The sequence below is a fragment of the Grus americana genome, chromosome 16 (genome assembly GCF_028858705.1).
Source record: "Grus americana isolate bGruAme1 chromosome 16, bGruAme1.mat, whole genome shotgun sequence".
Classification (NCBI taxonomy): Eukaryota; Metazoa; Chordata; class Aves; order Gruiformes; family Gruidae; genus Grus; species Grus americana.
In genome coordinates this window covers 3,194,663-3,208,790 of record NC_072867.1, presented here as the reverse complement: position 1 = coordinate 3,208,790, position 14,128 = coordinate 3,194,663, and the positions used below count along the sequence as shown (strand labels likewise).

Below are 14,128 nucleotides of genomic sequence, written 5' to 3'. Positions count from 1 at the left end.
CTTCGACAAATTAATTCTCCTTATATAGTCCTGCCATGGTCAAGCTTAATTCCTAATGTTCTTCAATGTTCTCCTTGGTCTTCCCGACACGTTGCAGCCATAAATCACGGCCACACGTGGGATCACCAGCAGCTATCGAGCTGGCTCCCGGTTGCGCCCTGTAAACCCAGAGTCGCTCTGGCATCGCGCCGTGGCGAGAGAGGGGCCAAAACCTGGCCAGAAGCATCTCAGGGTGCAAACCCCAGGGTCTTTGCGCGGGCTCCTAGTGCCACGTTTGAGCTTTTAACTGAAAAAAACAAGTAACCTTCTCAGAAAAGCTGCACCAAATCCCCCACGCAAGTCAGCAGGAGCTCAAAGCACGGGCAAACTCCGGCTCAAACCTCCTCTCTCCTGCTTTTCAGACCTGCTAACCTCACTCCTTTCTTGCAAACAATGTTCACACCCACCAAAAGCCATTGGTGCCCCCCAGAAAGCTGCACCCAGCGTGCTGATCCCCCCACCTCCATTTCAGACTTGAGGAGATCCAGGAGCCTTAGGAAGGATCAATAAGCATTAAAATCCCTTTTTCTTTTTTCTTTCTTTTTTTTTTTTTTGCCCCCGAAGGAACACCCAGAATCCTAAAACCTGCTAGTTTCCGCAACCCATTACCTTCGTGGGTGGCTCGAGCCATTTTAATAGCATTAGAAAACCGTGAGACTTTGTCCTTTGAAGGACCTCCCGGGTGGCTGAGGCTTTACCTCCCCTCCCCGTGCTGCCGCTGACGGGGGCCGGGACCAGGACCCCCAAGGAGCTGACGTGAGCTTCCCCAGGCTGGCTTTGTCTCATTCAACGCCGGCAAAACCAACTCGTCGTTTGCCCGTATGCAGCGCAAATGACATTTTGTCAGTCCTTTCATTTCCACCGGGACGAAGACTTCGATACCGTTTTGTGCCATCCGCTATGCAGCATTCAAAGCTCCAAGGCTCACATTCGCTCTTGCTCGAGACTAATTAAGATGAATGTTAACTGTCCCCACCACTCATTACCCAAGAGAAAGCCTATTAGCGGCTCTGATGGAAGCGCTCTTTGGTGTCACCACCTCCCGTCGCCAAAAGGTGCTGAATTTCCTCCTTTCCCACCCAGATGGTACCGTTAAGAGACGGCCTAAGACTCCTAGAATGGTTTGGGTTGGACCTTTAAAGGCCATCTCGTCCACCCTCCTGCCATGAACAGGGACATCTTCAACTCGATCAGGTTGCTCAGAGCCCCGTCCAGCCTGATCTTCAATGTGTCCAGGGATGGGGCACCCACCACCTCTCTGGGCAACCTGTGCCGGTGTTTCACCACCCTCAGGGTGAACAATTCCTTCCTTATGTCCAATCTAAATCTCCCCTCTCTCAGTTTAAAACCGTTACCCCTTGTCCTATCACAACAAACCCTGCTAAGAAGTCTGTCCTCATCTCTCTTATAAATCCCCTTTGGGGACTGGAAGGGGCTCTAAGGTCTCCCCAGAGCCTTCTCTTCTCCGGGCTGAACAACCCCAACTCTCTCAGCCTGTCTCCAGAGCAGAGGTGCTCCAGCCCTCGGATCATCTCCGTGGCCTCCTCGGGACTCGCTCCAACAGCTCCATGTCCTTCTCGTGCTGAGGACCCCAGAGCAGTAACCCAAAGCATCGAGCTGCTGCCTCAGTTTCCCCTGCGACCCTGCCAGGCACTCGTAGCCCTCCCAGATTTTGCCCATGGGCCACGGTGTTCAGAGGGGCAGATTTCTTTCTGCTAATGAGACGATCCTTCAATAACACAAGTGGGCAGGAAGGAAAACGTAGGGACGTGAAAAAGTAAAAATAAACTCATCTATAAATAACCCCTCTCCGGCAGCACCGGGCAGCACGGCGTGGTAAAGCCCCTTCCAGCGACCAGCAGCTGCTTCTGGCGTTCCGGCAGGAAAATGGAGATTTCTTTAACAGCTACAAGAAATTGCTCTTTTTTTTTTTATTTCTTGGTGGAAAACACGTCCTTGAGTGACAACCTCTGGGCACCCAGAAGAAAAGGGGCCTCTTCTGCACACAGGTTCAGCTCCGGGGATGCGTGCGGGGAGGAACGGGTGAGGAAATGTGGACATCCTGGGTTTGTGTCTGTAATTAGCCCCATCAGACAGCTGGGACCGATTTTCCCCTGCTCCAACCAAAGCCTGATTTAAAGTTATTCCTGTAAACCCAGGGGGAGAACCTGAGTTGCTTCAGAAGAATGCTGTTTGAAGAGCAATGCTCTCCCCTGCGCAGGGTCAACCATCCTCCTGCCTCCCGCAGTGCCACATCCTGGACCATTCCCAGTATCTTCAACCATTCCCAGTAGCCTGGACCATTCCCAGTCCGGCTCGTGCCACACTTTCCTCTTCCCAGACTCATTCCCTACAACACCCAGGCAGCAGCTCCCATCCCAGCAGAACAGTCCCCAGGGCTCACATCCCTTAGGAAAGACCCAACTATTCCAAGAAGCGGGGTCAGCTAAGGAAACACGCACGGGACAGAGAAGCGAGAAGGCTTTTCCCCCACAGGAGGTGACCAGAGATGCCCCAAGAAGCCCCCAAAACCGTTCAACCAAAGATAGAGCAGACGAGGACTGCAGGCACCAGGGCAAGGGAGCATCCCTGTGCTGTCGCCCCAGGAAACGCAAGGGATGCTTTTGCCCTGAGAGCCCCAGAGGTGCCTCCTGGGGAAGCACCAGCAAAACAGACCCCCATGGGAAGCCTCAAAGGGGAATAAATTGTGTCTGGAAATAACCTCTGAGCTAAGGGATGTTCATTCATGCAGTCCTGGGCTTCCCAAAGATTCCATCCTCCTCCTCCTCGCTTTTCCTGCACCTTCACGGCCAGCCCGCCGCCAGCCCCGGCCACGAGCCGATCGCACCGCAGAAATCCCAACGGGAGAAAAGCAAACGGGTTTCCAGTTGCAACTGAAAAACCTTCGCGACGTTGATTCAGCCTTCGAAGAATACGGCTGAAAGCGGAGCGCCGGTTGTAGGCAAAGAGCGGGCAATGCTGGGAGACGTTGCGAGCGCAGGTTATATTTAGGGCAATCCAGTAAAGCTGTACTTTGACCTTAAAAAAAGGGATCGAGCGCAGCTGGGAAGAAAAGCAAAGCGAGCAGCACGCTTCGCAGCCCTCATATTAATGCATCAAGCTACTGCAGCGCACATATTTATTTTGTCAAGCTGTCAAAAACGGCACCTTTATGGTTTTATATAAAGAGGCATTAGAATAGAAAACACTCTGTAGCTAAAAAAAATTAAAAAATAAAAAAAAAAAGAATATATTGCCCAGGTTTTGGTATTGAATAGGATTGAAAAGCTGAGCAAATAGGGGCTGCAGAGGGATCGCGGAGCAGGACGGAGACACTGTTTTCCTCTGGGTAGAGGCGGCAACGCTGCCCGGTGCAACACAGGGACGGGGTTTCTGACGCATCGATCGATACGTGTGTTTGCACGCTTTTCAAAAAAGCTTTTGGCCTGAAGCTAGCTAATAGATGGCGATCTGAAATGCTGCTGAATTTTCTCAGATGACTGTTTTCTGGTCCAAAATAAAAAGCATATTTTCTCCAGTCCCCAAGCTGGGCAGAGCCAGCCCCTGTTGGGAGTCACCCCGTCTCCGGAGGATGCACCCCCCGAGCCGAGTGCACCCCATGAACCCACCGGGGCAGGGGGCAACCGATGGCACGAGGAGCCACAAATTTGGGTTGAAATCCTTTGCTGTTGAGCAAGAGGGGGAGCAAAGCAAAGCCCCCACACCCCAGCACCCACAGAACTGCCCCAGGGGTGGGAGGTGCCGCTTTCAAGGTGACATTAGGAAGGGATGATGCAATATTTCACCGCTAAATGGCTGTCAGAAGCGTTGCCGTTTCAGCGCAGGCTTTTTGAAACGCTGCCAGGAGGAGGCTGGAAATTCAACCTCACCTTGGGGAAACTTCTCCGAGAGAAGGTAACCCACGGCAGGATGCAAAGCAGCGCCATATCGAGCCCCGCGGCTGAACACGTGCTCTAGAGGGGAGGGAAATAACTGAATACTCAGAAGTAAATGTATTCCATTCAGAGTTCATTCATTCGTATTCGCTGCAGCCTCCCCGTCTCGAGGCCAGTGGGGATTTTGTGATTGCCCGCCCGTGCAGGAGTACGCTGGGATGCTCGGTGCTGCCTTTCCCACCGGGCGCGCAGGTGACGGCGGGTGCGTGGCAATTCCTTGTGATCGAGGTGTTCCGAGGTGGTTTGGGACACCCCAGGTCCCAGCTTGCTTCACACCCAGCCGCAAGCAGCCCCCTCCAGCAGTCTCATTCCTGCACCTTGCTGCAACGTCCCCGAGCATCACCAGCCAGCAGCTCTTCGAGCCCCCAATCCCCCTCCCCTGACCCCATCCCAAACTCACTCTTATTAGTCCCATACCCGATTTTGGGTGTAAAAGAGACAACAGCTTTGGGAAAGGAGACCGTGACTTATCCTGCAAAGTTTCCCACATTCTCGGGAGTGGGGAGACCCCCCCGGACAGGCTCCAGTCTCCTGGAGCCCCAGCTCTCCTTGCAAGCCCCCAGTTTTCCCACCTCTGCTGCCCTCCTGGCCGTTTCACAGACCATTGGACCTAACACCTGCACCCCACTGAGCCTTCTGACACCAGGGCTGTTTTCACAGCACCAAGTTATTCGTGGAACCCGGTGTCTGCGCGTGGCTTTATGCAATTACAGGTTTTTCTACGCTGTGGCAGCGCTCGAGCAGCATCCAGACCCCATCACCCATCCAAGGACCTAACCAGGGCACCACATACAAAAATAAAACCCCGGAACAGACGCTGCCGATCCCAGCAGGTTACATCCCTCCTGCTCACAACAAACCGTTCCTGTCCCAAGTTCCACTTCTACAGGAGATGAATCTGCCTGGACTCACTTAAATGGGTTTGCTATCTACCGCGCAGCATAAATCAGAGCAGACGGAGAACATCCCTTTGCTAGGGCAGGGAGGCACGGCCAGCCTCGCCTCCCTGTAACGTTTGACTCCAGAAAGGTGTTTTGGAAAGAAAAAATTATTCCGGCTGAGCACGAGGCGTGGGAGCTTACCTGGTGATGATGGCGAGGTGGGGAGGGCTCATGCAAGCTCCCATGAAGAGCACCACGTTCTCGTGCCGGGTCTGCCGGTACGCCATCACCTCCCTCTTGAAGGCCTTCAGCTGGTCCTCGTTGTCGCGCTCGATGTCGATGAGACGGATGGCCACCTCCCCGTGCCAGCGCCCGTGAAAGACCTGCCCGAAGCGGCCCTTGCCGATGAGCTCGCCGATCTCAAGCTGCTCGAAGGGGATGTCCCACTCCTGGAGGAAGATGCTGGTCTGGCTGGCCTTGCGGGGGAAGTTGCGTGCGGAGAGGAGCGAGAGGTTCATCTCTTCGAAGTCGTCCTCGGACTCCTGAGCCTCCTCGGTGCCTTCCTCGTTCTGCGGGGAGGCAAAGGGAGGTGAGCACAATAAAACGGGGGGGAAAGCCTGTGGCCGAGGAAGATAACACGGACAAAACCCCACTGACTCAGAGAAACCGGGCAGGTCCCCGGGCAGAGGCAACCGAAGCCAGCGGAAACCCAGATTTTGCAGAGAGGCATTTATTTCCCCCCGGGTTAAACATAAGAGAGCAACACACCGGGGCGATTAATTCACTGGTCTGGAAGCAGCATTCCATCCCGCCCCTGCCGAGCCGTGCTCTGCTAACACCCACTGCCCCCAGCCCCACACCCCCAGCCCCCCCGGGCCAGGTCTGGCTTTTCCCTCGACGCTCCATGTATGCTTTCTATAGGATTTACAACGCCCATTAAAAGCCGCGTCCCCCTCCTCGCCCTTCGCCCCTTCCCCTCCATCACACTTTTAATGCATCTCCGAGAAGCTCGTTGAATTATAAACTTGAGGGCAGAGACGAAGCCCATCGGGGTCCCTCTTCATGGGGTGGGCACACGGATGACTGGGCAGGATCAGGCCTGGCCAATTAATTCAATTATCAGCAATTTCACTGCACAGATGCTAAAACTTCTCTGGTTCCCGTGAAATGTGCCCCAAGACGTATATAAAATAAAGGCCCGTTAAGCAGAGGAGCGAGCCCAGCCGTCTCACCTCCGAGGTGGGCTCCACTTCAATTTGAAGCAACGGGTTTCCTTCCAGGCTGTTAAAAGAATTACTGAATTACCGCCGGGTAAAAACAACGGTGAGGTGGGGAGCACGCGCGGGCATCGAGCCCCGCTTCCCACGGCGTCGCATTGCACCGGGACTAAAGGGCTCGGGCAGGAGAAGTGCCAGGCTCGCTGTCAATTTGGGAGAACAACCCCTTCCCACCCACGCCCTGGCTGCCCCCATCCCCGAGGACGGCTCTGGGTGCTCACACGGGGGGGGGGGAAGATAGCGGGGACGAGCAATATTAATTATTGCATTGATTAATATCGGATGCGTGAAATTCCAGGATGGATTTGGTGATGTGGGAGCACACCGCCGCCTCTCCATCCCGTCCCCCAAAGCGCGCGGTGCGCAGGATGCACCGTTGCCGTGCGCCCCGGGAGCCGTCACCCCCGACAGCCCCAGGGTAAGGGACACATTTCCCCCTGCCTCCGCAGCTTTTGCCCGTGTCAAGGCAGCGCTGGGGCACGCGCTCAGGGCGTTTTTCGGTGGTTTCTAAGATCAGAATGACCTTCCTAATGAACACCAGCCAAAGCGACGAGCGTGGCTTATTAGCAGCCAGAAGAGGACAAAAAAAATAAATGGGTTTTGCGATTATTTTTGAGAAGCGGAGGTTTCAAAGACTGTCCCTGCAGTAAGAGCACCCAGATTTGCCCAGTTTCCCAGCCCCCTGGGCCAGGAGCTCCTCTTTTCCTTCTCCGCTTACACAGCACCGCCCAGCACCAGGTCCAGGACCAGGGTGTCACTGCACCCACCAGTTAACGGGCAATTAGGGAAATTCCGTGGGGAAGATCAGCTGGAGCAGCTCGGGTGGTTTCCAGCATAATGTAAGTATATTATAAGTCATTATTATCAATAACATAACTAACAGCATCCCCTCCCAGAGACAGCAAGGAACACAGGGGAGGTGTAACACCCCCCAAGCCCCCAGGACGCAGTGGTCCTGCGCTTCCTATCCCGTTCAATCGCCACTAAAGAGCTATAAATCCCAGGGGAAACACAGGTCCGTATACAAAAGGAATCAACCCGGATATTTTAAGCGGCGTGGAAAAGCCGGGCGGCTGCAGACGGTTTCTGCCGCCCGTCCCGACGCACGGGCGGTTTGCGGGAGCCGCAGTCTCCTCCTGCCTGATCTCTAACCCAGGCACGAATACCCGTCTCCCGAGCATCCGAAGCAGAGTCTGCTGTTTAACCCAGCCGAGCCCGGGGTAACCTCAGCGGCTCCCGCGGGTTATTTTCAGTGGAGCGAACAAGAGGAGAATCACAGATTTGGCATATTGAAAGCTATTCTCCCCACAAAAGCCTGCCAGCCCTACGCCTGATACCTTGCTTTAGGCAGGGAAGGGAAAAAAAAAATAAATAAAAGGCTTTGACTTTACCACTTTGCCATTAATTTCCAGGCCACCAGCCACCAGTGGGGACAGCGGCTCCATCCCCGTCCCTCCCATCGCCTCCCCCCGAGGTGAGATCCGCCGGACCCCCCAGCAGTTGCCGATGCAGTTTGGGGAGCGTGGGCGAGCCGGACACAAAGCACATGGCAGCCGGGAGCGAGACCCTATCTGTTAAACTCCTGGCTTGTGAAATCCTTCAAAAATGGCATTTATAAAAAGGATCGGTGAGCAAGCCTGAAACGTAACGTCGCTGCCAGGGCGGCGCAGGCACGAATACCGGGTTCGGCAGAGCAGAGCTGGTCCTAACGCCGATTAGATGCTGCATCTCAAAACTAATGTCAGGGCCAAGTTTATTGGACTTGAAAATATTACAGGTGGGGCTGCAAGAACCGCCTTTATTATAACTATCTCAGAGTCCCTGGTTCTCTAAGATTAATCGCTTGGGCTTTGGCTTCTCGGACTGAAAGTCTTTTTTTTTTTTTTTTCTGATTGCAAAGCGCAGGGCGGGTGCATTGCTGCGGGTTATAAATCAATCCCCTGCCCTCTCCTTTCAACCCTTCTCCTCCCCGAGACCCAGAGCCACGAGCCGGGTTAGGGCGGCAGGAGCACCGGGGCTTCACCCCGACCATCCACCCCAACCTGCCCAAAAATCATCCCTGAGCCCTGAACTGGTCCCGCAAAGCCAGGGGAGCACCCATGGGTGCCTGGAGGACGAAGGGGGGGAGGATGCGCTGCCTGGGGAGGGGAAGGGGCAGGCAGCTGGGAGGAGGGGGAGGCACTCACATGGGGTTGGAGTTGACGGGGTGCAGGATCACCTGCGGGGCTCGGGTCGGCGTCTCGGGCACCACGTCTGGGGAGAAGAGAGCGGCGTGAGAGCTAGCCAGGAGGCACCGGGAGCCCCCTCCAGTGCCGGGGGCACCCAGGGCGACTCAGTCCCACTGGAAACCTCCCTTCCACCCCAGGGCCGATTTAGGTACACCCTTAGCTATAGCTGTAACTGAGGGGCACCCAGCCCCGCAGCGCCTGAGTAGTGCACGGTCCTGCGACAACATACTGGGTTTGGGGAGAAATCCCAGCCCAGCACAACCCCCCAGCACAAACCCAGGGGTTAGAAGAGCCGGCCAGGCACCCACCGCCCTAAGGGACATCTCAGCACCCCACGTTACAGGAGAGACTTCTTTTGAAGAGACTTACCTGGGAAAATGAACTGCTGCTTGTACTTGTAGTAATGGGAAGCTGGAAAAGAGAAAAGGGGGGGTTAAACACCGACCTGCAGAGCCAGACACTGGAGAGGCTCCAACCTGCGCCCAGTCCTGCACCATGAAACATCAGCCCCAGGTCCAGGTCCCCCCCTGCACAACCAACCTTTCCCACCTCCGTCTCTCCGGAGGATGCCACCTACAATGGCACGTAGAGTGTCCGGGCCAAAAAATTAAGACCTTAGCCCTCTAACAATCTGGCTGGATTATAACTGAATTTTTTCCACCATTTGGAGAGTGTCGATGGCATCTGCAAAGTCACCGGTGGGATCTGGACACCTGATTGCCAGCAAAAGCCCGCAGGTTTGAGTGCTCAGCTCCTGCCCGGCCTTTGGGAACTGCTCGGCATCATGGAGACACCGAGCGATGGATTTGCAGCCGCTGCCCATTTTTGCCCGATCCAGCCCATCTATCCGTGCATTTTTGCTGTGCTTCAGAGACGTGTCCTTCCCGGGCTCCCTACCTGCCTCCCGGCACACTGAAAGGAGCCGGCGGCTGTCAGCAGCCCTGGGAGCTGCTGCCCAAAGCCAGCGCTGCAGAAGGGCTCTGGGAGGTGTTACCCTCCGTCAGCTCCCCGTCGCCAGCAGGCAAAGCCCAAGGGCTGATTTGACTCATGCAGGCAGGCAGGTCATGGGTGTGAAGCAAGACAGAGCTGCTGAGGCCACCAGAGGTTGGCATCAGCTCAGAAGTCACCTTCTTCTTAAGTTTCAAGACCCCAAAGACCGTTCCTCAGCTTCTCCTTTCCAGCTTCGAGACCCCAAAGCCCGACCTCAGCTCTGCAGCAGGACCTGAGCAGCCCTGAGCCAACATCAAAGGAGACTCAAAGGTAATTCTGGCAGAAAAAGGTCACCGTGTTGCAAATTTCCAGGCTCAAATCCTAATCCCCAAGATGACCATCTTGATGAGACAAACCATGGAGAACTTCACTGTGCTTTCATCTTCCTGCATGGAAGTCCTGCTTTGTTCCCATTCACCACCGGGTTCTGCTCATCACAGACATGAAATCAGGGAGCAACCACCCCCCTGAGCTGCTGGGGTCTGATCCTGCCCTGCTCCGGGCAAGTGTGCCAGGGGCTCCCTGCACTGGCTCAGCTGCAGCATGTCCAGGTCCCCATGAGGAGATGCTGCTGCCCACTACGGGGGTTACTTCTGTGGTTTCTGCTTTAAACAACGTGAAATAACATCTCAAAGACCTGCAGGGAGGTCTCTGCTCCAGAAGTGATGCATGATGGGGTCACCGAACACTGGACCCCCTTCCCCCCAGACCCAGGCAGGGTCCAGGGCTTGCCCAGCCAGCAGTTTGGGGGTGTTAATCACTGCGAGCCCGGCTATCACGCTGCTGAGACATCAGGATCTGGCTGGACCACCACGAACTCGGTTATTACAGCACAGAAACCCACACCACGCTGTGGACTATCCTCCCAGCACTTGGAGTCTGGAGGGCTGTGGCTGGCGAAATCCCGACCTGAGGAGCAGGAGAGGGAGCCGAGCCCCTCCTTGACGGACAGGTCACGTCCTTCCTTGGGTGCTCAGTGCTTCCTCGCAGCTCCTCCATGTCTTCCTCACGCCCCTCCAGCATCTTGCCTGAGCCCTGGGCAATCCAGCAAGTGAGACTTGTGCCCGGCTGCATCCTCTGTGGGCACACGAGGACCTGTGTTGTTTGGGTGGTGGGGGCGGTTTCCCGCTTTTGGAAGTGTTTTCTATTATGGCGATGGATCCTGCCAGTCAAATCCCCCCTCGCCTCCCTCCTCCTCCTCTCTAGCTGAAGGCTTGTCAAGACAGAAGGGAGGAATCACCATGGCGCAGCAGGATCAGCAGAGCACGAAGGTGCCATCTGGTTCCTCTGGAGCAGTCCTGACCCTCCTTCCTACCAGACCAGGTCGTTAACCCTGGGGTTTGGGGATGCAGGAGAGACCCCAACCTCCTCGCTGCTGCCCCATCAAAGAGGCTTGTGGCCACAGACCAAACAGGGGTCACTGGCCCCAGGGCAGCCATGAGTGCTGCAGCATCTCTGAGATGGGTCGGGGCAGTGGGTGCCCCTCCTCTCCCCTCACCAGGCCCTTTTTGGGAGTGGCTGGAAAGGCAGGTGGGTGGCTGAGGACAGTTGAGCCCCTCCACGCTGCCAGGAGTGATGTTGAGCCGTTCCCCTCCAGGAAGGGACTTTCCCTGGAGCAGCAGCACTGCCCCAAGGACATCCCAAAGGCAGCCGTGCTGGGACAGGCTTCGACACGTCCTCAGGCCAGGAGGAGCTTTTCTGGCCATTTAATGTAGCTCCTGTGTCCTGCAGCCACCGTGACCAAATTACCTCTTCCACCATCCCTGAAGAGACTGAAATCCAGGAGCCGATGGGTCCCACATACCCAAACAAGACTCGGTGGGACAAGCTATGTCAGATACCCTCAGCACCAGCTACACCCCACTATCACCCCACACACGCTGCCAACAAGCTTGTTGGAGGTCTGTCATCCCAAAGACACAGTGAAGTCAACCCAAGTTACCCTTGTAGAGGGGTAAGACCTTGTTTCCCATTTGCTGTTGAGGCAATGCAGCAGGCAGACGCCATGGACAAGTCATGCCTGGGAAGGTTTCTGTAGCCTCAAGTGCAGCAGGTTGCCTACAGAGCTTGTGCTGGCTCCATCCTTGGAGGTTTTCAAGACCAAACTCGATCAAGCCTTGAGCTCTGACCCTGCTTCAAGCAGGAGGTTCGACTAGAGACTCCCAAGCTCCCTTTCAACCTGAATTATCCTAAATTCATCTTTGTTGCTCATTTGTGCTTCCAACTTTTTCCCATCCCAGCATAAGTCCAGGCAGGCAAGCAGGTAGAGCACGTCCTTACCCTGAGGACACCCTGGGGCACGATGCCCTCTCATCAGGCAGATGTGGAGGTGGGGAGCTCACGGTACCTGGCAAGTTGAACTGCTTCTGCTGGCGCGGGCACTGCGGGGAGGGGTGCATGGGGGACGGCGGCGTCGCGCTGGGCGGCAGCGGTGGGGCCGGCGAGGAGGGTGTGGAGGAGGTGGTGGAGGAGGGGTTGCTGCTGGAGTCTGGCTGGTAGGGCACCGGGATGTGGTCCTGTGGGACACAGGGAAGAAGAGAAGAGAGGAGCCAGTGAGAGCAGTGCCGGCTGGTGCCACCCTAAGGTGCTCCAGTGCAGAGGACCGCAGGTGACAAGCAAGAGCTACACAGGTCATCCCAGTCCCCTGTTTCCAGAAGCCCTAGAAAACAACCAGAGCCCCAGCCTGGTGCCATTTGTATTCACAGTTTGCACCAAGACCATCCTCTCCATGCTACACACCCATGGCTGAGGGCTCCCCAAACCTCTGCAGAGCCATGGCCACCAAGACTAGAGTTAGGGGTCACATCCTTGGGGCTTGGTCCTTGGAGACATCAAAGACCTGGCAGCCTCTGCTGACCTCCTTTGAGCCAAAACCCCAGTGCCTCGCTTGGAGCAGGGGGCCGATTTGAAAGATTTGAAAGGATCAGCCAACACATCCCAAGACATCCCTTGCCCTTCGTTGACCTTTCCTCATCAAGGCAAGGACGGCAGCTTTGGGTGCACCCTTCTGGGGCACACTGCGATGGGTGAGAAAGGACCACCTGGGAGCAAACGGGGAGCAGAACCTGCCTGGATATCTTAGATCTTACAAGGAAAACTGAGGCCAGAATTTCCCACCTTGCTCGTGACCTTGCTGCCCAACCCGGGGACACTTAGCAGGGTCTGACCTGCAGCAGCACCGAGCACTCCCGTCTCCAGACAGGCGCACCCACGGCACGGTCCCTCCAAGGTTAGAAAACCTGCATGAACCTCCCCCAGCAGGTAATTTTGTCCAAACTGTTTGATTTTTAAATGAGCTGGGCTTTCCAGGAAACCCAGGTACATTTTATATAGACCACCCTGACACGCACAACAATCTTGGCTGGCTGAATTATTTTTTAAACCAACGCTGAAGGCCACTGACAATAAGATTTTGATGCTATTCACCGAGAACACGGTGTCTCTAAAGAAATGCTTTTAGAAACATCAAAGTAAGAAGGGGGCCCCTGTTGCATAAAGCACATTTATAGAGGAAACTTTAAGCAGAATGGGAGTGCTCAGGTCAAAGCCAAATAGATATAGACATAGATATAGACATAGATACATATGCACGCACTGCATCATCATGTTCTGGTTAGAGAAAAGCTAGGAAAGGTGAAAGGACAGCACGGCAGAGGCAGAAGGAGAAACGGGGCTGATGCCCTTCACGCCCAAAGCCTTTGTCAGTGAGCTGAGTCACTTCCCCACTGCCCTCTAACAAAATGAAACAAATCACTGGAAGGACGGGCATTAAAAAGAAAAAAAATGCGTCTCTCTCTCTCTCTTGAATTCCTGCAGTAGCTCTCCAGCCTCAGAAAGACATTTGCACCACCCCAGGACAACAACAGAGCAGATTGTTACACTAAGCATCTCCTAAGAGGTTTAGGTTTAAAAAACGCACCCAAGAAAGCATCATCTGGTACCCAGGCTTTGCTTTGGAGCTGGGGGGGTCCTGCCAGGCTTCGGGAAGCCAGGGTTTTGACGACCTGTCCCCCATCACACCGAGAATTTGAGCATTTCCAGCCCGCGAACACCTCGCCCTGCCTACCCCAGCACCTCTGTGCAGAGCCTGCAGACCTGCACTACCTCTGGCCGCCCGCGAGAAGTTTTCCACCAAAGGCCACAGGCTCTAAATTTCATCAAACATCACCCCACGCTGTTTCGTTGCTATTAATGCAGTGCAGAAGCAAGCACACCAGGTGCACTGTCAGGTCTGGCTTGACCAGTTTTGCCAGGGACATAATCAAATTCTGGGCTTGTTTTATTTGTAACAATAAATGTGTTATTTACAGAAGTCTCAGGTGGTAGCAGAGACCTCAAACCACCAAAAATTCAGTTTAGATCCGGAGACTGAGAGGCCACAGCGGAGCAGGACTGGCGGGACATAGGCATTTTATTTTTAAAAGAAATAACCTCAGCGTGCAACCCACACTGGGAAACCCAAGGGGCAAGGGGCTTGCAGCACGGCTGCTCATCAAGCTCACCCTCGCTCTGCTCCATGAATTAGCAACATTCCATGGGATTATTTTTTTAATTTAAGCCCCCAAGCAGGTTTCTAGGCAGCTCCTACCCACACACATCAGTCCCATAGTGGCGGATGTGCCTGGAGACCCATGGAGACACCTGCAAGGCTTGGTCCTGGCAGATGGCTGAGGAACTGGGAGATGCCCCATCCTGGGGACAACCCGCCATTCACCCCCTGCCCCAAACACAAATTTAATTTGCTCTTATCATAGAAT

At 55.0% G+C, this 14,128-nt stretch overlaps 1 protein-coding gene across 3 annotated transcripts in view; it reads right to left on the bottom strand.

Annotated features, from left to right (window-relative positions):
- KSR2 (kinase suppressor of ras 2) overlaps positions 1-14,128 on the bottom strand; it is an 85,748-nt gene that overhangs the window by 25,324 nt on the left and 46,296 nt on the right. For all 3 annotated transcript variants that reach the window (XM_054844716.1, XM_054844718.1, XM_054844717.1), the window contains 5 exons: positions 11,719-11,887; positions 8,751-8,792; positions 8,340-8,406; positions 6,109-6,157; positions 5,078-5,445 (listed from right to left, as the gene is read on the bottom strand). In XM_054844716.1, the coding sequence (XP_054700691.1) occupies positions 5,078-5,445; positions 6,109-6,157; positions 8,340-8,406; positions 8,751-8,792; positions 11,719-11,887 (695 nt within the window). The remainder of the gene's footprint in view (positions 1-5,077; positions 5,446-6,108; positions 6,158-8,339; positions 8,407-8,750; positions 8,793-11,718; positions 11,888-14,128) is intronic.